The following is a 27,546-nucleotide window of genomic DNA, read 5'->3' on the forward strand; positions in this document are numbered from 1 at the left end:
CCTAAGTTAACCTGGGGGGAAAATGAAAGTAATTTTCAGTGCATAAAGTTCATTTGTGAGATATTTTCTCAAGAGATAGTAGACAGACAGGCAGGCAGACAGACAGACAGGCAGGCAGGCAGGCAGGCAGGCAGGAGAGGTATCAATCTTTTCACTATACCCAAGCTAGGCTGACAAGAGGGTATACATTATACCTAATTAATATTAACACAAGGAAACTAGGGTTCCCTTCAGCTGTCAAATGAGCCAGAGTTTAACCTGATCGACTCAGTGGTCTGCGTAAACCCAGTCCTTCGGTTATTATAAGAACTGCATTGAGTAGTCTATCACTTCTCACCGTCATGTGCCTGCGAGACGACCCCACAGAGTCTACAAGTGCTCTCTGAGAAAGAGATTACAGCTCAGCTGTCCAGTGTTGCAGCTGGACAAGGCCTATACACATCTGGAGTGTCCCACCCATGTCAGACAGAGCTGAAGTTAGTCCTAGTAGCTAAAGGATAGCAAACCCAAGTTTTACGCAAGTCAACATTAATATTTTTATCTTAAAATATTGTACTTACAAGATATATATTTTTAATCATATCAGACTTGGAAATTTCCTCTTCAAGCCAGATTTTGAACCTTAATACTTAACTATACGTTAGGCTGAATAGCCGCATGTCATGGAGGTGACCCACTTCTTTCTGGCAGCATTCACACAATTTCCATTTAAACTCCTGGATAAGAAATTAGAAGAGCAGCACATACTATAGAACTTTCCCTGTGATTTACAAAGACACATTCTAAAATTTCTAAGACCGCTCCTCAAGGCTTACTAGAAAGTATGTAAGCATTAGACAATTTATTAATCTAATCGTATGTGTAGGTGAGGACACACACATGTACAAATGTATTCATATGCATTAGACCAAAGGGTACTTCAAAGCAAACACTGAAGAAGCTAGCAAGCGAGGCACGGTGGTGCAGTCTACAACCCCAGCAGTGGGGAGACTGAGGCAGGAGTGTGGTCAAGGTCAACCTACCATACACAGCAAGACCCTGTCCAGTAAATGGACAACAGGGACACATCATTCAGTACAAAAGGACTGTTAACTTTCTAAGTTATCAGTCAAGTCGCTGACCATGCAAGTTTCACACATTAAAAGACAAAGCAAGTGGGAAAAACTTTTATTGCACTTAATCATAACATATAAACTATTAAACAAAAACCACAGCCCAGAGCATTATTAGATGACAGGTACGAGTCACTTATATATAAATAGCATTTTAAGAAACTGAAAACTAGAGTAGTAAACATTACAGCGCATGAAGGTGCAGCCACAGAACTTTCGGGAGCTAGCACACAGCGCACAGCTTTCTGTCACAGCCTGAATGCAGACTTTATCTCCATCCACACAGACGCTGAACAGAGATGTTACAGAGCTTCAGAGTCAGCGCCTACTCCAGCTCTTGACCGACACTGGGCTCTCCCATCTCACAGAAATGACCTCGTTCTCAGACGTCAGTCCTCACTGGCCAGCCTCCTGCTCACAACGAAATCAAACCTGTTCTTCTGTCAGGAAGCTCAGAAGCTACACTCTGCCAGGCTCCTGGTCAGCGCTTTCTTTTCTTTTTGGGAGCGGTGAACTCTATGGATACAAGGTTAAGAAGTACACAATTCTTTTAAAAAACTGACATTTAAATGACAGACTTAAGAATAAAACACACTTCACCTATGTAAGAGTTTAACTCCTGTAACCCAACAATGTCCTCACAGCCACGATCCAAGAGGGGGGCAGTGAGGGAGATGAATCTCACATACACACACTCTCTCTCTTTCACACACACACACAAATGTATAATAGATATTAAATTACTTACAATATCAATATATTATCATATAACATATAATTAAAATTTAATATATATTTAAAAATACAATGGAACTCATTATCTTATTGTCAACTTAAATTTTTTTTTTAAAAAATCTTAGCTCTGCCGGGCGGTGGTGGCGCACGCCTTTAATCCCAGCACTCGGGAGGCAGAGGCAGGCGGATCTCTGTGAGTTCGAGACCAGCCTGGTCTACAAGAGCTAGTTCCAGGACAGGCTCCAAAACCACAGAGAAACCCTGTCTCAAAAAACCAAAAAAAAAAAAAAAAAATCTTAGCTCTGACACACATGACTTTTTTCCAATGAAATTGTGGTTTAGAAACTCCTATCTCCAATGAGACAGCAATATTTCAATCTTACTGAGATGCCAATAAGATAGGGGATCTCTGTCACTCCAAACCTTAGTTCATAATTATTAAATTGCTTGAAATTTCTCCAGGTTTATACCTTCTCTATAATTAGTGTAAACCCAGGGCTAGATAACCGAGCGTTACCTCAGCTAGTGAAAAGAGAAAGTGAGGACTTCAACTCCATCACAAGGAAACCTGGGAGTGCAGCACTGACATGGTCTGTCTTTCCGAGTCTCACAGCTAATGCATAGCTATCACGCAAATAACCATCACTAAATACAAGGCACAGAAACAAGAACTTCAGAAAGACATGATAAAAAGAAATATTTTAGCCAAGTAGTGGTGATCCATGCCTTTAATCCCAGCACTCAGGAGGCAGAGGCAGGTGGATCTCTGTAAGTTTGAGGACAGCCTGGTCTATAGAGCGAATTCCAGGAAAGGCTCCAAAGCTACAGAGAAACCCTGTCTTAAAAAAAAAAGAAAAAAGGAAAAGAAATATTCACCATCAATGAAAAATAAAAAGAGGATACCAGGGAAGATGGGGGGTGGAAGCAGTTAGGAAGAAAAAGAAAACAGATTCCTAGAAGACAGTGCCAGGACCAGAAGCAGGGCAGGGCAGAGGTCTGTAGGCAGCTTCTGAGACAGTGACACTACGGACTCCCCAACAGACAACCACATCTATGTACTGCAAAGCTACATACTAGCTGGGGAAAAGCATGGTTACAAAGTAACAATCACCTGCTCCGATGAGGCAAAGACAGAGGGACAGAGGGTCAGAAGGACTGAGTCGCCTGTCTGTCACTGGGAGAGCTCTAACGATATTGCTCTGCAAACCTAAGTCCTGCACTAACCAATGAGACGCTCCTGTACCTGCTTCGCTGAAGTCGTCAGTCTCCTCTGCCTCTTCCGCAATTATGGGCATACTCAGGCGTAAAGACTCCTCTTCCTTCTGGTCATTCTGAATATTACCTAGGAATGTTTAGAGATAGTGAGAAATTACTGTATATAAAACCAAAGAATGCTAATCTTAGGTATTAAACACTGAAATTATAATAACATAATCATGCATTCCAGAATAGAAATTTTTTAAATGTTTCTTTTCTAATTAAATTACCAATTACCAAGTTTCCTATGACTTCTTTCTCATTCTTAGCCTTGACTGATACCTCGCCCTCAAAGCGTTTCTTAAATATTAAAATATTTGTGTCACTGGGCATAGTGGCACACACCTATAATTTCAGCACTTGGGAGGATGGTTCACTTTGAGCGAGCTCCAGCCTCAAACAAATAAATAGGTAGAAAAACCTTTAATCCCAGCACTCAAGAAGCTGAAGCAGGAGGATTACAAGTCTGAGGACTGACTGGGCCACATAGCAAGTTCCAGGCCAGTTTGAGCTACATATTGAAACCCTGCATCTACAAAACAAGTTTGTGCTTGAATACAGCTATAATTCTTCTAGTAGGCGAAGTGAAGAATGAGAAAAAACAAAATTGGTGAGACACCTCATTTGACCTTTATCACACAAATAGGGTGCCAAGAGGGCTGATCATGTGTTCCTTCACGTAATTTAAAGCTGAACAGCTCCAGTTTCCTTTCTGAATGCAGACACATTTCCTTTTGCTACACAAGACACACGCTCACATAATTTTTAGAAATATCTGCCGGTGAATTTCCACTTTCAAAAACACTAGATTTGGGCTGGGATGTGGCTCAGTCAGTGGAGCATTAACCTAGCACGTGATACAGATGAGTTTGATACCCAGCATCATAAGCCAGGCAGGGTGGCCCACATCTACAGCCTCAGCACTAGGAAGTTGGAAGCAGGAGGACCAGAAGTTCAAGGTCTTCCTTGACTATATATAGCAAGGACAGACAGACATTACAGGAATTGAATCTAGCCAGACAGACGGAGCAAATGTTCCCCCATATGCAATCCTCATCACGCCACCTCTTCTTCCCCAGCATTTACCACCAGCGTCCTCCACAGGCTGAGACCAGCTTGTCTCATCCTCCATCAGCCTCTCCCTGCATCTGCAGAGCTGTCGGGATGCCCTCTACTTCCTACACCCACAGCCATTATCTGCCACTGCTAAATCTGAGCCCCACAGCAGCCCACTTTAGTCTGTTAACTCAAACCTTCCAGTTACTCCTGTTTTCAAGGAGACGCTAGTCATGTCACTCACCTCTACCTACCAAGATAAGCCTAGGCAGCTGACTCCACTTTTGAGGTCAGGCCATGATATAATACTCAGCATATTTTTCCAGAATTACTAAAAGTTAACATTATTTCCCTGTGAACCAAAATAGACCTCACTCTGTACACCCCAGACACTGCCCTTTCCAGGTCATCCCCTGCTTCTCTTAGTCTATGGCTTCCTCTACTGTTAAACATTTCTTTATTTTTATTCTATGTGCATGGGAGATTTGCCTGGATATGTGTCTGTATACTATTTGTGTGCCTAATGCCCAAGAAGACCAGAAGAGGGCATTAGATCCCCTGGATCTGGGGTTACAGGCACTTGTGTGCTGGAACTGAACCTGGGTCCCATAGAACAGACAGTGATCCTAACCACTGAGCCATCTCTCCAACCCCGCCAGTTTTTTAAAATAAGTACAAAGTACTCCTTAAACACATGCATCATGCTTACACAGTAACAGTAAATTTTTTGTGAGCATGCATGTGACAATGAGGTACACCTATGTCGGCACGCATGTGACAGTGAGGAACATCTATGTCGGCACACATGTGACACTGAGGCACGCCTGTGTAGGTGTGCATGTGACACTGAGGCACACCTGTGTTGGTGTGCACGTGGAGGCCAAAGGACAGCTGCTGAAACCTGGCTCACTCCTACTGCCAGAGGGTCCAGGACACCGAGCTTAGGCTGACAGGTTTGGCAGCCATCACCTTTACCTGCTGAGCCACTGAGATGGTCTTGGTTTTATTTCTGACAAAGGTGTGAAGGCCATTTGGTGGAAAAAGAGTAGCCTTAAACAACGCTGATACAGTTTTCCATCCACAGTCAGAAAATCCCTCCCTCCGCTTGCATATGGAACAAAATGATTCAAATGTGTCACACACATGAAAGTTTCAAAATGCATACCAGAGAACACTGAAGAACTATTCTCAGATAAGACTTTTTTAACGCATAACACAAAAAGCATGAATCATGAAAGAAAAAATGACAAACTGCACTTCCTTAAAATTAAAATTCTTGAGCCAATGTGGTAGTGTGTGTATAATCCCAGCACTTGGAAGGTAGAGGCAGAAGGTTCGGGAGTTTAAAATCATCTGTGTCTACACAGACAGCCAAGAGAGCCAAGGTGAGCTTGGGCTACAGGAATCCTATCTTCACCAAAACAAAACAAAACAAAATAAAATTCACATTATTTCTTTTTTCGCCCCCTTAACACAGAGCCTCATTATGCAGCCCTTTGTAGCCTAGAAATCATGGAGATCTGCCTTCCTCTGATGCCCTAGCATGGGGATTAAAGGTATGTACTACCATGTCCACTAAAATTCTAATCTTTGTAAGACATTGTTATAAAAAAAAAAAAAAAGAGAGAGAGAGAAAGAAAAATCAAGCTACAGCCTGGAAAAGATATATGCAAGATACAATCCTGATTACTTATAAAGATCTCCTATCCAGAATGTGCAACCCTCTCTATTCAATAGTGACTACCCACTCAATTGGGAAAAAATCAGAAGCTGGAATTACTAGCTGTTCTTCCAGAGTCCAATTCCCAGGACCCACATGAACACTAACAACCATCTATAACTACAGGAACCTGATGCCCTCTTCCGGCCTCCATGGGCTCTGCACACATGTGGAACACATTTGTGAAGGCAAAATAAAATACAAATAAAATTAAAAAAAGAAAATTTTAAATTTTTCATTAAAAATGGAGGACTTATAAGATTCTGAAGTCAAATGACAACTAGCTGTTTCTGGTAGAAATCTGGAATGGTAGTGTTCTGTAACAGTTTCCTAGCAGACTAAAACTAAAACTTCCAGGGCTGGAGAGATGGCTCAGAGGTTGAGAGCACTGGCTGCTCTTCCAGAGTTCAATTCCCAGCAACCACATGGTGGCTCACAACCATCTGTAATAAGATCTGGTGACCTCTTCTGGCCTGCAGGCATACATGGAGGCTGAACCCTGTATACATAATAAATCTAAAAAAAAAAAAAAAAAACTAAAACTTCCACCCTGCAGGGAAGCTCCTTAAGCAGGAAGGTAAACAACTCAAAGCAGCATCAGGAAGTCCCTGAAACTGACCAGATGACCAGAGTCACTAGGCTCCTCCCTGGGAGAGTAAGCACTAAAACCTGAAGAGTGGCTCTCAGAAAAAGGGAAGCCAAGCTTCAAAGAAGAGTCTCTGGCCGGGCGGTGGTGGTGCACGCCTTTAATCCCAGCACTCAGGAGGCAGAGGCAGGCGGATTTCTGTGAGTTCGAGACCAGCCTGGTCTACAGAGCTAGTTCCAGAACAGGCTCCAAAACCACAGAGAAACCCTGTCTTGAAAAACCAAAAAAAAAAAAGAGTCTCAGACAAGCTGAGCTGCCAAGAAGACTCTGAGGCCAGAGCAGCTGCCTGGAAGAAGATATATATATATATATGTGTGTGTATGTGTATGTGTATGTATATGTGTATGTATATGTATATGTATGTATGTATATGTGTGTGTACATATATGTGTGTGTATACACACACCATATGTATACCATACATATATATACATATACGAATGAATACAGGTGACTCCCACATGCATTAACTAAATGAAAGCCCAAACAGAAAAAACTGCATATAATGCCAGGTGGTACATGTCTTTAATTCCAGCACGCCAGTGGCAGAAACAGGTGGATTTCTGAGTTCAAAGCCAGCCTGGTGTAACATAGTGAGTTCTAGAACAGCTAGAATTTTATGGAGACTGTGTCTTAAAAAAAAAAAAAAAAAAAAAAAAAAGCTATATAGTGTGTATCATATTCCTTTCTGAAAATGGAAGGTGTATTGAGGCAGAAAACATCAGCAGGAACTTAGGTACCAGAGGCAAGAGAATATGTTGGTTGCCAAGAGGAACAAGCAAAAACTATTGCCTTACTCTACTGGTTGGGTCTTCCGGCATGATGTTTAATAGGAATCAAAGTGGGCTTCCTTGCCTTATTCTCAGCCTTAGGAGAGGGTTGCTTTACCATTAAGGATAGATGTCAAGGTCATGTGTTTGCTACAAATTCATTAGGCCCATTTCCATCTAATAGTAATTCAGTGTTTCTATCATGAGCAAATACTAGATTTGTCAATATCCTTACCTATAAGAGGTTTTCTCTTTTAATGAGCTAATATGATTTACATCGGCTTATTTCTTACATTACTGGGATAGAGTCTAATTGCTCATAATGTGTTTGTGTTCTTCCAATAGGTTGCTGGATTTGATCTGCTTTATCTAGCAAGGAATTTTGTTCATGAAGGGTAGAGGTCTTTAATTTTCATTTCTGGCAATAATAGCAAGCTATAAAGTGTTCTCTCTTCTATTTCCTAAAAGCATCTGTACAGCTACATTACTTTTGACCTAAACATCTACACTTTGATGCCATGGTGCATGACTAGTACCAGCACACAGGGCACTGAGGCAGGACGACCGAGACGTCAAGGCCTCCCTGAGCTACATGGCAAGAGGCTGGAGTAGTTGTGCGGGTGTGCACAGGCCAATCAGTGCCCAGGACTGAAGATAACAAGTTTACAGAGATGTTCAGTCGAGCATCTTCAAATTCCATTCCTTTGGCAAATAAAAGGTTATTCAGATTTCCTATTTTGTGTCTTATGAGAAATTTATAGTCTGTCACTATTAACTTACTATATCAATAACACTATCTCAGATTCTCTTTATGAACCTTTCCAGCTATAATTTCTGTAGTAGGGTCCCTTACTTTACTAAAAATTTTGCTCTTAATTTTTGTTCAGCTAAGTACAGAATACATTTTACATATAGCACTGGCCACTCACACACCATGGAAACTGTGTAGCTTCTCTGATAATGTACAATTTCACATTCCCAATCACGCCACCTAGCTCTCTATGCACAATGTCAGATAAAACATTCTTCTAATGTATCATTGCTAATGTTAGGCTCTCTAGAGAGAGAGAGTCTGTCTGTCTGCCTTTAAAAAATAAAGGAGCATGTATTTCTTTCCCCCAGGAAAGGGTTGCTCTGGCACGGTCTGTGGTGGTGCTGACCCATCACTACTAAGAAGTGCGCTTCTCCTGCAGTGTATTCAGATGTTCTTTCACATTATACCGGGAGCTGCACAGCTAAGCTGCAAAAGAAGTTGTTTAGCCTATGAAGTCTAAAATACTCACTATCTGAACCTTATAGAAACTCTGATGACCCCCTAATCTAGAGACTTTTTAAATCAAGGATGGATATCAGACATTATCAATTATATTTTCCCCTTTAGCTTAATATAAGATAAATTATATTAATATATTCCAATTAACTGCATCATCACGACATCCTAAAATGACTAGATTCACAAAGAGCTTTTGGTTTACCTCCTACATCAGTTTAGGGGCCTGTTTTTGCACTTTAGAATTTTTTTTTTCAATGCTCAAGTTTGAACTGAATTGTCTTCCCTGTGCCTGCCAACTTCTGAGGAGCAAGTTTCCCTTTAAATCACTACTTGGCAACCCTTAACCACCATGGGCGTCTTCCTCAAAATTCTTACTGCACTTGAAGCAACTATCACACAGCACAGAACCATATCTGACATACACTGAAGCTATTTAACTTCAACTCACCCTCCACTGCCTCAATACAGGAAAAAAGAAACACGTTCAGAGGACATAAATGACTTTCACAAACCCGAAGGAGCTAGCAGTGTGTCTGGCAAAATTATTAAGTATGTGTTAATGTTTCTAGTGTGCTTTCTGTCATTAACACATTCCAACCTTAGCTGTGCTGAATACGTAGCATTTATTCAATTTTTGAAAATGCAAATCATTAAAATACATGGTCATTTAAGCATCAAATAGTAAGGTCATTTTGCAGACACTCTATTACAAAAAAAAACAGAGATACTTTAATGAATTTAACTGAAGGAGATAAGGTTTACAGACTGCATTACTTACTGGCTTTTTCTAGATGTAATTTAATTTACACACATCATTACTAATAAAGTTACACTGAGTAATATGTTTGATATAATCTCTAGGGTCTCTTTCAGCAACAAGAGCCCAAGAAGTTATGAAAATGGGTTAATCTTTAATATTAAATTCCATGATGTTCCCACACAAATCTTTTTTTTTTTTTTCTGAGACAGATCATTTATTTGTTTGTTTATTGGTTTTTCAAGGCAGGGTTTCTCCGTAACTTTAAAGCCTGTCCTGGAACTAGCTCTTATAGACCAGGCTGGCCTCAGACTCACAGAGATTGGCCTGCTTCTGCCTCCCGAGTGCTGGGATTAAAGGCGTGCACCACCGCCTGGCTAGGATCCTACTATGTACCTCAAGTTGGCCTTAAACTGGCAATCCTCCTGCCTCAGCCTCCTGGATGTTGGTATTACAGATATCTCCCCATCACACCCAGATCTAACCCATCCTAGAAGTAAGGACTACTCATCCCTGCCAGGCCCTAGTAAGACTTTTAAAGCTAAGTACCTCTGCTTTTGGAAGGCCTCTTCTTTCCTGCTGGTTGGGCTGTTTCTCTGGTTCTTTTCTTCTTAGCTGCTTTGCCTTGCCCTTGTCCAGACCCAGAATCAGAGTCAGAGGAGTCAAGCTTGGCTTGGCGATGCCTCCTGGACTTGGACACCTTATTAAGAGAAACCCAGTTATTCACGATGAATAACACAATGAGTTCAAAGGACAGACCACGAAGATGAGGAAAGCAGAAACACATGCCATCATGTCCTTACTATTACCGGGCTTGTACTATACACAGTTTGTGCGCAGACACAGACTTTTCACCTGTATAACCAAGTCCTGCAGCTGCCTCGCCATCAGCTTACACTGGGCTATCCGGAATCTCAGAAGAGTAGGGTCTGACTCACAATAAGGCACCTCCCACTGTTTGCCTCGTTCCAGGTATGACCATAAGGCCCAGACTGGTCAAGATGGGTTTCACACACCCACTTGTTCACTGTGTTTTAGAACTCTAACTACCAGGAAGGAAACACCAGCTCTGAACCAAAGCCAGGCGCATGAAGAGTACTGAAAATATAGACAGGAAAAGTGAGGAGGGAAGTTCTGGTCCTAATGGTATCTAAGACCAGCAAACCAAGGGATCTGTTGTTGTTTTGAGGCAGGGTCCCTCTACATAGGCCTCGCTAGATATACTATATAAACCAGGCTGGCCTTGAACTCAGAGATATGCCTCATCAGTGAGTCTTCAAAAGCAATTCTAAGACACCAACTGCACCCTAAGAGAGAAAAAACTGCAGCTGTGCAATCATACACGTGGAACAATCTGTGCGGTATGATGTGATTGTATACACGTGGAACAATCTGTGGGGTATGATGTGATTGTATACACGTGGAATAATCTGTGGGGTATGATGCAATTGGATTTTCAAAATTATCTGCTGTCTTAAGATATACATTAGACACCATTTGACAACAAATTCTCTCCATACATAAAGAAAATTCTGGTTAAAAAGAACTGAATATAATCCATTTATCTTCCTTGGTGTATTTTCAATGTCTTATACTCTTTTTACTGTGACGGTGTGCAGCAAAGGTGTAATACCTAACCAATGGAGAATCCTCCTAAATACTGACTATTACTTTTTATTTCTACAGTTAGAAAATGATAGTTTGATTTCCCATAAAATAGTCAGGAAAAAAGATCTAAGAAAAACATATAGAATTAAATATGAATTTATCAGTACTTGCTTCTGCTGTGGGATAATGCTACTGTAAGGATTTGTCACTCGTATTAGTTTAATAAAACACTGACTGGCCAGTAGCCAGGCAGGAAATATAGGTGGGGGCAACTAGACTAAGAGAATTCTGGGAAGAGGAAAGATCCCAGCCAGATACAGAGGAAGTAAGATGAGAATGCCTTACTGAAAAAACGGTACTAAGCCACGTGGCTAAACATAGACAAAAATTATAGGTGAATCTAAGTCGTAAGAGCTAATTAGTAATAAGCCTGAGCTAACAGGTCAAACAGTTTGTAATTAATATAAGCCTCTGTGTGTTTATTTGGATTAAACGGCTGTGCACTGGGCAGGCCAGAAACTTCCATCTACATACTTTCTCCTAAAACTTGAGTAAAATAATGAAACAAACACACACACACACACACACACAAAAAGACACATGGTGGGAACAACTCAATTATAATTCAGAGTAGGAAAGTGAGTGACAACTGCCTTAACAAGGGAAGGTTAGAAATAATATGGCCACAAGGGAGAGCTACTACAGAACAGTTCACCCCAAAAGAACTGCATCAAAACCATAAGGAAACACAGCAAAAATCTACAGGGGAACCGAGTCCTGCTCCCCAGCCTCAAAGCTGGGCAATGAACTGCCTCCCCAGGACACCAGGAGTCTGTCCTCTGGGAAGAACGAATCAGAGATATTTAGGATTTTAATAATTAATAAATAAATAAATAAATGGATGAATGAATGAAACCAAAGAAACAAAGACGGTACAGTGGAGGAGGGAGGAGGCAGTAGAAGGCTGTCTGAGCACGGACTCTGAGCCTCCTGACTGACTGGAAGCTCCGGAAACACTGGCAGCCAGGCTTGCTTCCTACCCTCCTCTCTCAGGAAAGGAAATGGAAGCTTGCTCTTTAGTCAAAATGGCTATATCCAAAAAAAGGAAATGAAGGAGTTAAAAGCCTGCCTCTACTGTTAGTCACTCTATATAAAGAGGCATCTGAGGAGCTCCAATCTTCTGGAACAAAGCCAAGAGAATGAAAAACAGAGACCAAAATAGAGAAACAGATTCAAAGAAAATGGGAGGAAACATCAAAAACTAATTAATGTCCTTAATGACATTCTCAGTACAGAAAAAAAAAATGTAGCACAAATACTAAAAAACAAACAACAAAAATCAATGGCCAATAAGTTAACATTTAAGAAACACCCTAACAGAAACAGACTGAAAATAGCAAAGAAAAAACAAGATGGGTAAAGAAAAAAGAGATACAATAAAAAATAATAATTAAAAAAATTCTTTAGGCACAAAGGTCTCAGACTGAAACGATGGCCACCTGAAGGCCAACAATCCTGAACTTGAGAGACAACAGCAAAGCCCCACTGCACCTGGACTGAAGTCCCAGAAGGTGGAAGAGGACGGAGAACCTGACTTCAACATTCTAGGCAACAGGCAAAAGGTGCACGGGGCAAGAGGAAAAGAGCAGGACGCTGCTGGGCTGCAGACGCACCTGCTGGGTGATGGACTCCTCTCCTCAACTGTGTGTGGACTACACAGATAGAATCTAAACTGCCACTTAAGAGAGGCAGGCTGTACGTTAGCGTACTAAACAAGACTTACCTGAGCAACAGCAGAAAAGGCTTTTGCTTTTATTTTTGCTAAAGACTCTGCTCTTTCACATCTCTGGAAGGAAAATAAACAAGGAAAACAAAGTTCAAACATTAGGGACATTACGAAAATCTAAGGATCTATAGTCAGGATTAAGATTTGAGACAAAGGTAAAACAAAAGAAACTAACACGTTTAGACATGCATCGATACAAAATCACACATGACACCCTCTGCCTGCCAACACAGCAAATGTCATAATGCCATCCTGCTAGTGGTGGGCCATTTCCTTCAAGACTCGGGAAGAAAGTAGAGACAAAAGCCTTAGGGAACTAAGCAGAATTCTTGATTGCCATTCCCTCATCTACCTAAAGATGGCAGCACAAGAGAGATGAAACACTGAACATGAGAAACTGCAAAAAGCACCCCAGTATCACAGGATCAAAGGCTGACAAAGACTTTCTCACACAAGCCTGACCCCGCCCCTAAGAATTAAGAGCACCTCCCAGCACCCTGCCCCCACCTGCTCAGAACTGCTACCCCCTCACTGCCGCCCTGGACTCGGAATGCCCTGCACAGTTGAGGTTACCACAGACTGTCTACCACAGAATACACAGAGCGGAATTCTCCCATGTTTACTAATGTGAGCTAAGGGTCCTAACACATACAAAGCGGAATCAGCCACACATAAAAGGAACAGACCCTGCCTTTGTTAACATTTTGCTGACCTCTGGCTCCTGTGAAGTACCTTCACTTTCTTCTTCTCCATCTTTAAGTTTAGGTTTTAAGGACGGATTCTGAAAGAACAGAAATGTTATTAATGTGTTAATATACACACATTTATATTTCCATTAATTACAGATAATTAGTAGGTTACAATTTTAAAAATGAAGAAGTTACTTTTAATTACTGAAAAATTAGGTCATTTCATATTACTGCAGCATGGGTGCCATCTGTCCTATTGCTGTGATAAAGACCACGGCCAGAAGCAACTTGGGGAGGAAAGGGTTTATTTCACCTTTTAGCTTACAGTCCATCGTGAAAGGAGGTCAGAGTAGGGACTCAGGAGGCACCTAGAGACAAGAACTGAAGCAGACGCCATGGAGGAACACTGCTTACTGGGCTGCTCCCCATGACTTGCTCAGACTACTTCTTTATACCAGACCACCTGCCAGGGGCAGCACTACCCACAGCAAGCTGCACCCTCCCACACCAATCAGTAATCAAGAAAATGTCCCACAGAGTTGCTAAGGTCAGTCTAATGGAAGCATTTACACAACTGAGGTTCCCCCTTTTCAAATAACTCTAGCGTTCATCAAGCTAACAGAAAACTAACCAGCACACTGTCTAACATTATAAAGCTTCAGCTCGGCTGTGGGGGCTCATGCCTTTAATCCCAGCACTTGGGAAGCAGAGGCAGGCGGATCTCTGTGAGTTCAAGGCCCGCTTGGTCTGCAAGAGCTAGTTCCAGGGAAGCTAGGGCTGTTACACAGAGAAACCCTGTCTCGAAAAAACAAAACAAAAGATAAAGATTATAAAATTTCATGCTAGAGAGATGGCTCAGTGGGTCAGGGCATTTGCTATCAAGCCCGATGACCCAAACTCAATCCCTAGAACCCACAAGCTAAAAGAAGAAAAGCAAGTCCCAGGAGCTGTCCTCTGACTTCCACAAGCACTCAATCAAGCACACACACACAGGCAAAAATATTTTTAAAGGACCACAAAGTTTCAAAATAGTTGTAGAAAGTATTATTAAACTACCTAATCCCCCTTATTATTAAACTACCTAATCCCCCTTAACAAATGAAGAATATACTCCTTGGTATTTAAAAAAAAATGGGTGTGGTGTCACACACTTGTAATTCTAGCACTCAGGATGCAGAGGAAAGAGGACCTCTGTGAAGTTCAAGACCAGCTTGGTCTATACAGTGAGTTCCAGGACTAAATAGAAAGAACTGCCCTCAAAACAAACAAACAAAATATGTGTGTATGTGTATAAAAACAAATAAAAAAGAAAGAAAGCTAGGTTGAAAATCAATGGCTCAGTCACACAGAGAGACAATGCTGGAAAGAGAAAAGCCTCCATTGGGATGCAGGGTCCCCTACTATACAGCAAATTGAGCCAGTGGAACCAGACTCTCTGGTTTATAAGAACACGCAGTCCACTAATATTTACATGTTGGACATGAATTCAAAATTTTACAACCACGTTGGAATTAATATTACACCAAACAAAAGTAATCTATATGCTGGGTTTGATCTAAAAACACAAGATTTACTCTCCCCCACCCCTAAAAAGTCACACCACATGCCTACTAAGTGACAGAGCCCTAACTAGAAGGGCAAAGCCCTCTAAATCCTCACTGGACAGCAATGCAGCCACTATGCCAGGCTGCCTCTCTTTGGCAGAGCCCACATGTTAACATCTGTACACAGTACAAGGGTAAGACAGCAACAAATAAGTAAGTACCTTCCTGTCTTTGTGCCATTGTTGATGCTCCAAAACTATGTTCTTAATGTTGTCAAAAAAATCCTCCTTTACCAGGCTGAGAGCTTTGTCTGGCATGGTCTTATCAGCTGAAATAGCATGCTTCATATTTTGATAATGATCGTGAACATTCAGCATTTCCTAAAAGTGAAAAGAGGGGCCCTTTATTTCCTGTATGTATATTAGGGTTCATACATACATACACACACACACACACACACACACACACATACATATCATGTGGGTATGGGCGTGAGACTATTTTACTTAAGAGACAGGGTCTTGCTATGTAAACCGGGCTAGTATTGCAACTGTAGAATGGACCACAATACGTGGTCCTTTATTTCCATCTGATGACAATCTTAAAGGCAAACTAATTCAAAATATAATTACTTTCCAAAATGACTGCATTGACAAGATATATGCTAAAACAATTATAGAAACTATCAATACCCAGTTAATGAAAGTTATAACCTCAACATAATTGCCAATAAGACCACTTTCCCCAACTTCAAGAGTGTAAGAACAAACTCACCTCTAATACATCAGAAGTGATAAGTTTCATTACACGATCATTTGGGTCCTTAAATTTTTGCGTCACTTCAGTTTTCTGAATTTTTTTCTTCATTCTACATGAAAGCTAAATACAAAGAATGCATTTTACAATGGACATCTGGTACTGGAGAGATGGCTCCGTGAGCGAAGTCACGGGCTGAGCAAGCCTGGTCACCTGAGTGGATCCCTAGACTCCCCATCACGGTTGAAAGGAGAACGCCACAAAGCTGTCCTACTGCCTACACACGTGCAGTGGCATTCGGTTCACACATGCACAACAAAAAAACTTTTTCAAAAATGTTAAATGAACACCTTTTAAAGGATATTTTTAAAGTGCTTAAACACAAGCTAGGAGTAAAACCACAGGAGAAGAAGAAAAACTCTACAATATGCTTGTTAGCGATCCATTTTCAGAGCCTAACAGGCATCTTTAAGTATCAGAGGCCACACTGCATGCTACAGAGTCTGCCCAGCTTTGAAAAGTCACATGATTTTCCAGGAGACTCTCTGCTCTTCTGATCCAGTGTCTTAAACGTTACAAAACTGAACAAATGGTGTTGATTTTTTTTTTTTTTAGAAATTTCAATTTTTTACCAACTGAGATTTAAATTCCTTTGTCAAGCCCTCTTGACACTCAAATGTAGAAAGGCATGTTTGGCAGATTTCTACACAAAAGCAGCAAGACAAGAGAGACAGCTGAGTGACTGATAACTTCCTAACGTGCATGCAGCTCAGGACTGAACCCTCAACTCTGGAAGAGATCCAGACGCCACATCTCTTCCTACTCACAACAACTGGCTTCAGATGTGGCATCCACAAACGCCCTGACTCAAGAGCAGAGGTTCTATTCTGTCTCCAGGGAAAACAATCATAAGAAGGGCTACAGTTTTGATCACCACTAACAGACTACACCCTTCCAGGAAAACAAAGCAAGCAATAGACAATGAAATATAACTTGTTGTGAAAATACACGGTGGTTTGTTTTGTTATGTTTTTTTAAAGCAACATACCAGCTTGGGCATTGCTGTGAAGTGGAAGGCTCTGTCTAGCCGAAGCTTCCTGAAAACAAAAGCTGCATCGAAATGCTGCGCGTTTATCAAGTCTTGCTGAAATCTAATAACGTCATCCCAGTCCTGCAGGGCAACTCTGATCTACAACCAGGAGGAGAAAAGCAAGGCACCGTGTGAAATGGACTGGACCCCTTTTCATGACTGTAAACTCAAACACTGATATTTCCACCTAAGTCCTTTATTATTTTTAAAATATAGTGCCTGGTTCAGGTTTCTACTGAAGGAAACTAATCCCCCAACCTTACCTTTTGTTTTGGCTGACACAGCTGCGTGTTGTACAACCCGTACAGAAGATACAAAGCACCAACTCTGATCTGGAAGGTGTATGGAGGCAAAAAGTAGCGCCAGGCCAGAGCTAAAGCCTCTTTTGTAAACAGGTTCTTTTTCAGGTTCCTCATCTTGCCACTGTAAAACAAAAAGGATACACACACACACACACACACACACACACACTGTTACATGAACACAGACAAAAGTTATTTGAGACCCCTGCTTCTTTAACTGCTAGGAACTAGATGGAGACACCACACCTGGCCCTCTTGAGAGTCAAGCAGAAAGAACTCATTTTCTACCATGCATTGACCACTCAGTCAGGGAACCGTGACACTGCCATCAAAACACCAGCCTTGCTGCCAAAATGACGACTGTAGAAGAGGCTTTAGATTCAGATTCGGTATTCAGAACATTTACTATTAAAATAATCATGGTCATTACAGACTCAAAAACATTTCCCAACAATTCTCTGGGATTCGCATCGCTTTCTGTCCCTGGAAGACTGCCAAGCTTTCTTGTCAGACTATAGTTTTAGATCACCAGCTCCCAAATAACGACACGGAGACTTCTTATTAAATTTGGCCTTCAGCTTGGGCTTGTTCCCAATTACTCTTATGATTTAATTAACCTGCTTCTATTAATCTATGTTTTGCCATGTGGCTTTTTCCTTTTCTCGGTACAGCATGCCCAACTTGCTCCAAGTCTATTGTCAAATCCCACAGCTAGATTTATCCTCCAAGTTTCTCTCTCCCCATCTCCTCCTGCCTAGCTATTGGCCGTTCAGCTTTTTATCACACCAATCACCAATCACCGCAACACATCTTCACACAGTGTACACATATTCCAAAACAGAGAGAAGGCTTATGGTTTAAGTTAAGAGAAACAGCCTAACATCATCCATGCTCCCATTCACCAGAACACAAAAGCCAGTGTGATGATCCTCTTAAAACTGAATGAAACAAGGAAGGCAACCTTGAACTCCTTATGTTAGTAGTGTTCTAGGATAGACCCTAACTTAGCAGATTAAAAATGTTCTCCATTTTTAAAAGCCAGACACAGTAGCAGACTTCTGAACTCCCTCCCAGCAATTGAGAACTGGAGGCAGAAGGATCAAAAGATTTAAGATCATCCTTGGCTCCATACTAAGATCAAGGCCAGTCTGGGCTATAAAAGATCCACTGTCAAAACAAGAAGCTGGGAATGGTGGCCCAGACTATGATTCCCATCACTCAGAAGACAGGAGGCAGGACTGCCACAAATGCAAGGCCATAGCCAGATCCTATTTTGAAAAAACAAAGCCAATCTTAGCTAAAATGCCCCAAAACACATTTAACACGTGCAAGTAACTGACATTCACATCACTATAAATATGTTGCATTTGTCATTTAATAACAGCAAAATAAAAGACCTAAGCCCTTTAGCTAGAGGAATCCATTACACCTCACTACAAATGGGGAGGAGACCACTTTGGCTCTCAAACAATAAGTATAAGTAAGTACAGTAAAAGAACATGAACTACCCACCATAGTAGAGACCAAAATGATTCCTAAAGAAAATCTAGCCAGGTGTAGTGGCCCACGCCTTTAATCCTAGCACTCAGGAAGCAGAGGCAGGCAAATCTCTTTGAGTATGAGGCCAGCTTCATCTACATGCTGAGTTCCAGGACAGTCAGGGCTGCACAGAGAGACCCTGTCTCAAAGAAAGAAGGAAGAAAGAGAGAGAGAGAGAGAGAGAGAGAGAGAGAGAGAGAGAGAGAGAGAGAGAGAGGAGAAGAAGGAAGGAAGGAAAGAAGCCCACCACCCCTCTAGTAGAGTAACCCAGAAAAATCCCCTTGGTGTGTCACCCTGTATGCCTTTACTACAGTGAGAGAGTATAAATTTTAGAAACAGAAAAGACAAGAAAATAGAAAATAGGCTGGGCAAGGTCATGTATGTATGTATTTATTTATTTATTTTGGTTTTTTGAGACAGGGTTTCTGTGTTGCCGTAGCAGTCCTAGAACTTGTTTTGTAGACCAAGCTGGCCTGTCTCAAATAAATGATTCATTTGGCCTTCTCCCAAATGAATCCCTCTGGGATTAAAGGCGAGTGCCATCACCGAAAGGCTTAAATAATTGGGATCCATGAGTACCCTCATTCATGTGACCTGTTTTCCCTTTTTTTTTTTTTTTTTTTTTTTTTTTTTGGTTTTTCGAGACAGGGTTTCTCTGTGGTTTTGGAGCCTGTCCTAGAACTAGCTCTTGTAGACCAGGCTGGTCTCGAACTCACAGAGATCTGCCTACCTCTGCTTCCCCTGTTTTCACTTTTTTATTTTTATGTGCATTGGTGTTTTGCCTGCATGTTTGACTGTATGAGAGGACCAGATGCCCTGAAACTGGAGTTTAGTTTAAACAACTGTGAGCTGCCATGAGGATGCTAGGAATTAAACTCTGATCCTCTAGGAAGACCAGCCTGTGCTCTTAACTGCTGAGCCATCTCTCCAGCACAGAGGTGCACACTTTTAATCCCCATTAGAGACCAGCCTGGTCTACACAATAAATTGCAGGCCAGTCAAGACTACATAGTAAGACCTTGTCTCAAATAATAATAAATAAAATTTAATTAAATTTTAAAAGGAATGGGAAGACATTGATTTAGATATTTTTAAGATGGGGGTGTCACGTCACAGCCCAGGCTGACCTCAAACTTGGGATCCTCCTGATCACTCTGATAATTACCAGCCTGTCACCACACTTGGTGAAATTATCTTTCTTAAGCTTCAATTTTACAGCTGGGTGGTGGTGGCGGCAGTAGCATATGCCTTTGATCCCAGTACTTGGGAGGCAGAGGCAGGCAGATCTCTGTGAGTTAGAGGCCAGCCTGGTCTACAGAGTAAGTTCCAGGACAGCTAGGGCTACACAAAGAAACTCTATCTTGAAAAACTTAAAAAGATTCGATTTTCTAATCTCCAAAATATGGACAATTATAGCTGCTTTTCAGAGTTCTGTTATAAGTATAATAAACAGTGGATGCATTACAGTTAGCGATGTAAAACAGTAGTTGTACAATAAATAGTTTTTGCTGTTATTTGGTTTCTCGAGGTAGCTATCCAGTAGCCCAGCCCATCTGGAAGTCTCTTTGTAGTTAGGATGGCCTTGAACTCCTGGTTCTCCTGTCTCCAGGTCCCCCAATTCTGGGCTTAACGGTATGCATCACTATGACCAGCTAATATCTTTATCCTTCATCCCTGTAATTCACATAATAATTAGTTTACATCCATAGAATTTTTTTTTTTATGGATTTTTCGAGACAGGGTTTCTCCGTGGCTTTTGGTTCCTGTCCTGGAACTAGCTCTTCTAGACCAGGCTGGCCTCGAACTCACAGAGATCCGCCTGCCTCTACCTCCCGAGTGCTGGGATTAAAGGCGTGCGCCACCACCGCCAGGCTCATCCGTAGAATTTTTATTTTTACTATTTTTCTCAGCAAAGAGTTCTAATAAAGTTTTATTCAATCATTTGGCCTTTTCAATAATCAATATGCTATGCTAATTAATACAAACATCATATTCAAACCTGGGCTTGGTCATGAATGCCTGTAACCCCAGCCGATGGTAGGGAGAGGCAGGCAGACCTCAAGGGCAGTCTAGTCTTGTTAGCAAATTTCAGGCCAGCCAGGGCTACACAACGAGGTCATGTCTCAAAAAACAAAAACAAGAAGAAATACAACATTTATCGAGCCACTGTTCCACAAAGGTCAGTCTGAGGGGGAAATCAAAAAGTAGTAATAACACTGAACATTAATTTTGAATGTGGAACACCCCAAATATATTGGCTCATTTAATCCTCACACTACCATGAAGTACTATATCTGTCTCTATTTTATAGATTAAAAAAAAAAAAAAAGCTTGTCTCAGATTTCGGTGGGGGAGGGCTGGGGAGCTAAATTCTAATACCTGGGGCCCATCATTTGTGCTTGTCACCATTCTCCAATACTGTGTCTGCAGCCAGCAATATAATGTGGCAAAAGACCTCCCTAAAGAACTGTCATTTGGATTTAAATACGACCGAAAACACAGACAAGCCAAAAAAGGGAGGGAACTCGCAGGCTAGGAAGCAACAGCGGAGGACCAAAGGCAACGCTGGGGCAAGAAAGTGAGTGCAAAGTGTGGGCGCTGGAAATGAGGCTGGGGCTAAAGGTAAGGCGTCCCCAGGGCTGAATTTGGGCTTTTCCCACCTAAAAGAGCTAAACAGGGGCTCACATCTGCACTTCCAACTTTGACTGTTGCGTGCTAAATGGATTCATTCGTGGAGCACCCTGTCTCGGTGTGGTTACTTTGTTTCTAAGCGTGGATTCATTCCAGGTGAACAAGACTGGAGGAGGTCGAGAGGCAGAGATCTGGATGCGGTGGAGATGCAGACGGGCGACCCAGGGAGTGCGCCCAGGCGGAGACCGGGGACCCAGGCTGCGTTCCCGCCGGGCGGCGAGGCACACCCACCAGAAGATGGTCGCGAACTTCATCCTGCGCCAGAGCTCCGCGAAGTCCTCGAAGCGCACGCTGTCCATCTCTTGGAAGCGGCTGAGCAGTGCCTCGCAGTCGGTCTGCAAGCCCGGCGGGATCCCCACGCCTTCAAGCGCCCCCGCGCCCACGGGACGGGTCGCGGCGTCCGCAGGGGTCTCCATGCTCCTTACCGGCTGGCAAATCCCCGCCACCGGGAACCAGGTCCCAAGGTCCCGCCCCAGCTACGTCACGCAGGCGCGCTCCGTGACGTATTATCCGGGACATCAAGCTCCGCCTCTATCCGGGCTTTTCTTTGCTCTTGTCGCCCTTGTCGCGCGTGCGTGACTGACTACCCGGCGCTCTTTGTTGACATTTACTATCTGAAATCTGTTGACATTTGTGCAGACGTCGCCTCTTTTTAATTTCCGCAAAGAAACGGGGCGTGGTTTAATTTCAATTTCAGCACTCGGGAGACAGAAGCAGGAGGATTTCTGTTGATTTACAGGCCTGCCTGGTGCATGTAGCGAGTTCCAGGACTACATAAAAAGACCCTGTATCGGGCTGGAGAGATGGCTCTGAGGTTAAAAGCATTGCCTACTCTACCAAAGGTCCTGAGTTCAATTCCTAGCAACCCATATGGTGGCTCACAACCATCTGTAATGGGGTCTGGTGCCTTCTTCTGGCCAGCAGGCATACACACAGACAGAATATTGTATACATAAATAAATATTTAATTTTAAAAAAAGACCCTGTCTCAAAATTAATTAATTAATGTACCTGCTAGTTCAGTCGGTAGAACATGAAGACCTTTAATTTCAGTGAGCAGTGAGCCCCCAGAAAGTTTTGAAGGCATCATCGCCACCTAGTTTTTAGAATTTGGCCTTACCCTGCCTGCCTGTTTTCTCTAAAGTGACCCTCCAGTGACAAGTCAAACAAGCACCGCGTATCTAAAGAACTTCTTAGGAAAGGAACTCACCTGGTTCCTCCTGATCGCCAAGGTCCCCTACAGTCTCTACTTGTTTAATTTGCTACTTTGTTGTGATCTGCAACCTCTCCCGGAAACAGTTTCTGTTTCTCACCCTTGTTGCCAACAATTTAGCACTAGACTTAGTAGAGAGTATGTACTTGACACACTGGGGTTTGGCTGAATTGGCTCTCTCGACAAGCGACTTCTGAGCTTCTCCCAGGAGCTTATTATGGTTAAGCATTCCATACTTGAAACTGTCTTTCTGTTTGGAAGTCATACTAATCTTTAGAAAAGTTATTCCGGGGTATGCATATATTGATGCATTTCTTTTATTGTTTCTATGTTGTGTGTGTGTGTTTTCACAAACACACCTGCAGGCCCATGTGGAAGCCAGAGGTTGAAGTCGCTATGAATACCTGTATTTTAGTTGGAGTTGATTTATTTATCCATTTCAAGAAGATAGGAACTTGAGATCTTCCTGCCTCAGCCTCCCTGGTCATGGAACTGCATGTATTCACTACCATGCCTGACAAAATTTAGCTTTCATTGACAATAATTCTATATATTCTGGGGTATAATATGATATGTTGATATTTGCATATATAATGGGATGATCAAACTGGGCTAATTTACCATCTTCTACTTTAATTTTTTTTTTTTGCATTTTTATGTACACCTGGTTTTGGTTGTCCCTCTCCTCTCCTTGTCTTCCTGACCCCATTCCCACCTTAACCTCCCCCCCCATCTTCTCTTTCAGTATCATATCATAAGTGCTGCTGTCCGTCTCTTTTTTCTGTTCCATATCTCAGGCATTTTGTTTCTGTAATAAGCTTACCAATGCAAGCAGGTTCTAGTAACCTGCATCACATCGTGATGGAAATCAATCTCTCCCCTCCCCCCCCCGTGTGTGTGTGTGTGTGTGTGTTACTATTTGGCTGACCCAAAACTTGCTATGTAGCTCAGGCTGGCCTCATACTCACAGAGAATACCTGCCTCTGTTTACACTAACATGCCTGGCTTTCCTTCTATTTCTTTGTTGCTGAAATTCCTTCCCTGTAGGAAATGTAAACAAAATTCACCTCAACTTAAAGTCCCAATGACAAACTGAGGCACCATTCCACCAGAGTTCATACTGGAGAACCAATGAGTTTATTGGACTTCCTCACGGAGTGTGGGTGAGTTGCTACTTCTACTTACAGAGATGAGGATACTCCTCCCCACCGAGGCCATTGTAGACAGAGACTGCTCTTTCATTCCTGGCCACCCACACCAGAATAATCACACAAAAGCTATATGAATTACAACACTGCTTGGCCTATTAGCTCAGGCTTCTTATTAAGTAACTCTTACAACTTAAATTAACCCATTTCTATTAATCTATATATCAACATGAGTCTATGGCTTACTGTCTCCTTTAGCAGCTACATGGCATCTCCTTGACTCCACCTTCTCTCTCTCTCTCTCTCTCTCTCTCTCTCTCTCTCTCTCTCTCCATATTGCGTCTAGCCTGTCTATATTCTGCCCTGCCATAGGCCTAAACAGCTGTATTCATTAAACAATAAGAGCAACACATATGCAGAAGGGCATTCCACATCAGGCCATATCTGGAAAACACCCCAGCATCCCCTAGTCTTCCCCAGCCTATATTCTACAGCCCCTTCAGAGGCCGTGTTCAAATAGGGCAAAGCTGCGTACGATATATGGTGGTGATAATTTGCAAGTAGATGTACCCGTCCAGCAGGTCCAGTTATTCCAGGGTCTGAAGGGGCGCTACCTGAAAGAACATGGGCGAGAGAGAGGAACGAGGCCAAGCAAAATTTTCTTGTCAAAGCCTCAGTTTATTAGCGTAATGGTTGTGGCTTATATAGCCCCTGGATGAGGAACCTGGGTTGGGGTGGGGGACTTTGCCGGGGCAGCAAAGGTCACTAGTCAGTACACCTGGTAAGCGGAAACATTCTTTTTCTGGCTCCACTTAACAACCAGCTCTCAAGGTAACTGGGATGTGGGGGCTCTCTGCAAACATCCTTAGGACAATGGTCCCTGCTATCAAGATAGTTGGGATGTGAGGCAGGTTCCGTTAGCAAACAGCTCTCAAGGTAGTGGGGCTTTCTGCAAACATTCTTAGGACAATGGTCCCTGCTATCATTTTTTTGGGAAAATAGCCCCTGACAAGTAGGCATAGCTGATCTCCCCAAGATAGAAGTTGCTTGGTTCAAAGGATGATCATACTGTAACAGACCCCTAAACCTTAGCACAGCTGACACCATGATGGAAGTGCCATTCCGACCTTGGAACCAAGCCCATAGGCAGCAACACCCACCAGCAGGAACAAAGACCCAACTCATCAAAGCACACAGCTCTGGGAAAGTCTCTAAATGCACCAGCTTTGCCGGGCGGTGGTGACGCACGCCTTTAATCCCAGCACTCGGGAGGAAGAGGCAGGTGTATCTCTGTGAGTTCGAGGCCAGCCTGGTCTAGAAGAGCTAGTTCCAGGACAGGAACCAAAAGCTACGGAGAAACCCTGTCTCGAAAATCCAAAAAAAAAATAAAAAATAAATGCACCAGCTTTGCTTTTTGGCTTCTGTTGTTCTGCTTCTGGATAACTATTCTTGCTAACTGAGGTGTGTCAACCCAGGATGTTGGTTTGGGGGCTTCAAAGCTCACCCTGGAAAGGCTCTGAGACATGAATGGCCAGTGTCATTGTCAACTGGCTAATAAAGACTTTCTATTGACTTGATCCTATGTCCAAGTGGTCTTCTCTGGTGGACACCTCACAGCAATGCACAATGCTCTAAATCTCTTATTTCACTGATAGTCAACCTTCTATTGCTGTGGCAAATATTTGACATAATTTGTTACCAGTCAGCTGGCTTGGTCCTTTTGCTGTAGTTGGATGGAAGTCCTGAGTAGGATATGGCCCTCCAGGCCCTTGAGTACCGGGGTTACAAACTGGCCCAACAGCTTCAGAAGCTTGTCTCTGTAACTCATGAGCTTGACAGGTTCCTCGATTGAAGTTGGCTCCATGGTTATTATGGCTCTGATCCTCAGAAGCCAGAAACTTATAGTTCCCTTAGGGGTTTATTTACCTGAGTCTGGCTTGCCACTGCTAGCTTGCTGCCCATCTCTCTGCAGCAGTTAGTGTCAGTTAAGCCTGCAGCCCTTGTGTCTTGGGAGTTGACACCCTTGGTCCCTAACAGTAGCTGCTATTACAACTCTCAGTCCTGGGCACCGGAGCCCTCAGTCCCCAACAGTAACTCCTTGCAGCAATTTGAGCGCTGGGTCTTCCACTCCTAAGGTTTGAAAGGTCCCCGGAACTCTTTCAACGACCACGGCCTGCAGTTTTCCATCTTTGGTCTGCAGAACGCTCCACCTTCTGTGGTCTTGGCCAGCTTCTGTCGCCTTTTCTCCTTCACCATTTCAACTGCTTCTGCTCACCACAGTTTCTTCCCCCTGGTTGTTCTCAGTTTAGTCCCCTTCTTGATGCTATTGCTGTTGTCACTGCTGTTGCCACCACAGCGGGCCTCATGCTCTTGGGAGCAAAACATAGGAGCAGACCTCCTCACTGACACAGCACACGGGAGCAGACCTCCTCACTGACACAGCACACGGGAGCACATGGGAGCAGACCTCCTCACTGACACAGCACACGGGAGCAGACCTCCTCACTGACACAGCACACGGGAGCACATGGGAGCAGACCTCCTCACTGACACAGCACACGGGAGCAGACCTCCTCGCTGACACAGCACATGGGAGCAGACCTCCTCACTGAATCAAAGAGTAGAGAGGGACAGAGAGAATGGGATGGCTCAGTGGGTAGGGTACTTACCACCAAGCCTTAACACTTTGGGCCAAGCTTGACCTCCTGAGTTCAATCCCCAGCACCCAGTTGGAGAAAAGAAAGAATTGACCCATAAAAATTGTTCTCTGTGGGGCTGGAGAGATGGCTCAGAGGTGAAGAGCATTGGCTGCTCTCCAAGAGGTCCTGAATTCTATTCCCGGTAACCACATGGTGGCCCACAACCACCTAGAATGAGATCTGATGCCCTCTTTAGTGGTGCAGGCATACATGCAGACAGAGTACTATATAGATGATAAATAAATCTTTTAAAATATTGTCCTCTGGCCTTCACGTATTTATTGTTACATGTGCATATTCACATACACCCAAAATAAATAAATAAATGTGATTTCAAAAAATATTTTTAAAGTGTAGAGAGCAGCCTAGTCGTAGAGCCAGATGGGTGTGGGTGGAATGTAAAAGTGCAGGGTTCTAACTTGCATTAACAGCAGCAAAGCTTTCAGTTCCTCCAGTGCCAACCTTGTTTAAATATCCATCATGAGTCTTACGTAAGAGCCAGTGAGGTGGCTCAGTGAGAAAAGGCACCTCCTGCTGGAACTGATGGCCTGAGTTCAACTCCGGGGACCCACGTGGTGGAGGAAGGAAACCAGTTTTCAGAAGTTGTCTTCTGACATCTGCGTGCACACCATGGCAAGCACAGAGAGAGAGAGAGAGAGAGAGACAGAGACAGAGACAGACAGAGACAGAGAGAGACAGAGACAAAGAGAGAGACAGAGAGAGACAGAGACAAAGAGAGAGACAGAGAGAGACAGAGACAAAGAGAGAGACAGAGAGAAACAGAGACAGAGGCAGAGAAACAAAATGGAATTAAAAAAGTAATAATAATTTTAAGAAAGCCTTACATAGTAAGCATGCACAATCCTCACATTGCACCCATCACAGCTTTTTCTTTTTTTTGGTTTTTCGAGGCAGGGTTTCTCTGTGGTTTTGGAGCCTGTCCTGGAACTAGCTCTGTAGACCTGGCTGGTCTCGAACTCACAGAGATCCGCCTGCCTCTGCCTCCCAAGTGCTGGGATTAAAGGCGTGCGCCACCACCGCCCGGCTCACAGCTTTTTCTTGCATTGCAGAGGCAAACTCTTTCCATTCTAATCTAAGAAATGGTAGCTGACCAGGCGTGGAGGATTCCCCGAGGCTCGCCTTGTTCTGGTGAAG

The 27,546-nt window shown here is 42.9% G+C and overlaps 1 protein-coding gene across 1 annotated transcript; it reads right to left on the minus strand.

The window, feature by feature from the left end:
- Window positions 1-1,158: 1,158 nt before the first annotated feature.
- On the minus strand, window positions 1,159-21,792 carry Snapc1 (small nuclear RNA activating complex polypeptide 1). The gene is made up of 10 exons (XM_057782861.1): window positions 21,563-21,792; window positions 17,063-17,222; window positions 16,758-16,898; window positions 15,728-15,832; window positions 15,175-15,333; window positions 13,433-13,501; window positions 12,718-12,780; window positions 9,876-10,026; window positions 3,091-3,189; window positions 1,159-1,628 (listed from the first exon to the last, which is right to left on the minus strand). Exons 1-10 carry the CDS (start codon window positions 21,745-21,747, stop codon window positions 1,594-1,596), a joined length of 1,167 nt encoding a protein of 388 aa, XP_057638844.1. The 5' UTR covers window positions 21,748-21,792; the 3' UTR covers window positions 1,159-1,593.
- Between the last annotated feature and the right edge of the window lie 5,754 nt (window positions 21,793-27,546).

Source organism: Chionomys nivalis, chromosome 10 (genome assembly GCF_950005125.1).
Source record: "Chionomys nivalis chromosome 10, mChiNiv1.1, whole genome shotgun sequence".
Lineage (NCBI taxonomy): Eukaryota > Metazoa > Chordata > Mammalia > Rodentia > Cricetidae > Chionomys > Chionomys nivalis.

Bases quoted from the DNA above. Each gene is read 5' to 3' on its own strand.
- Snapc1 (XM_057782861.1), bottom strand. From the start codon at position 21,747: ATGGAGACCCCTGCGGACGCCGCGACCCGTCCCGTGGGCGCGGGGGCG. The intron at 10,027-12,717 runs GTAAGTCTTGTT...TCTCTTAATAAG, and splicing joins CCTTTTCTGCTGTTGCTCAG to GTGTCCAAGTCCAGGAGGCA. The intron at 3,190-9,875 runs GTACTTAGCTTT...AAACATTCCTAG, and splicing joins GAGGCCTTCCAAAAGCAGAG to GTAATATTCAGAATGACCAG.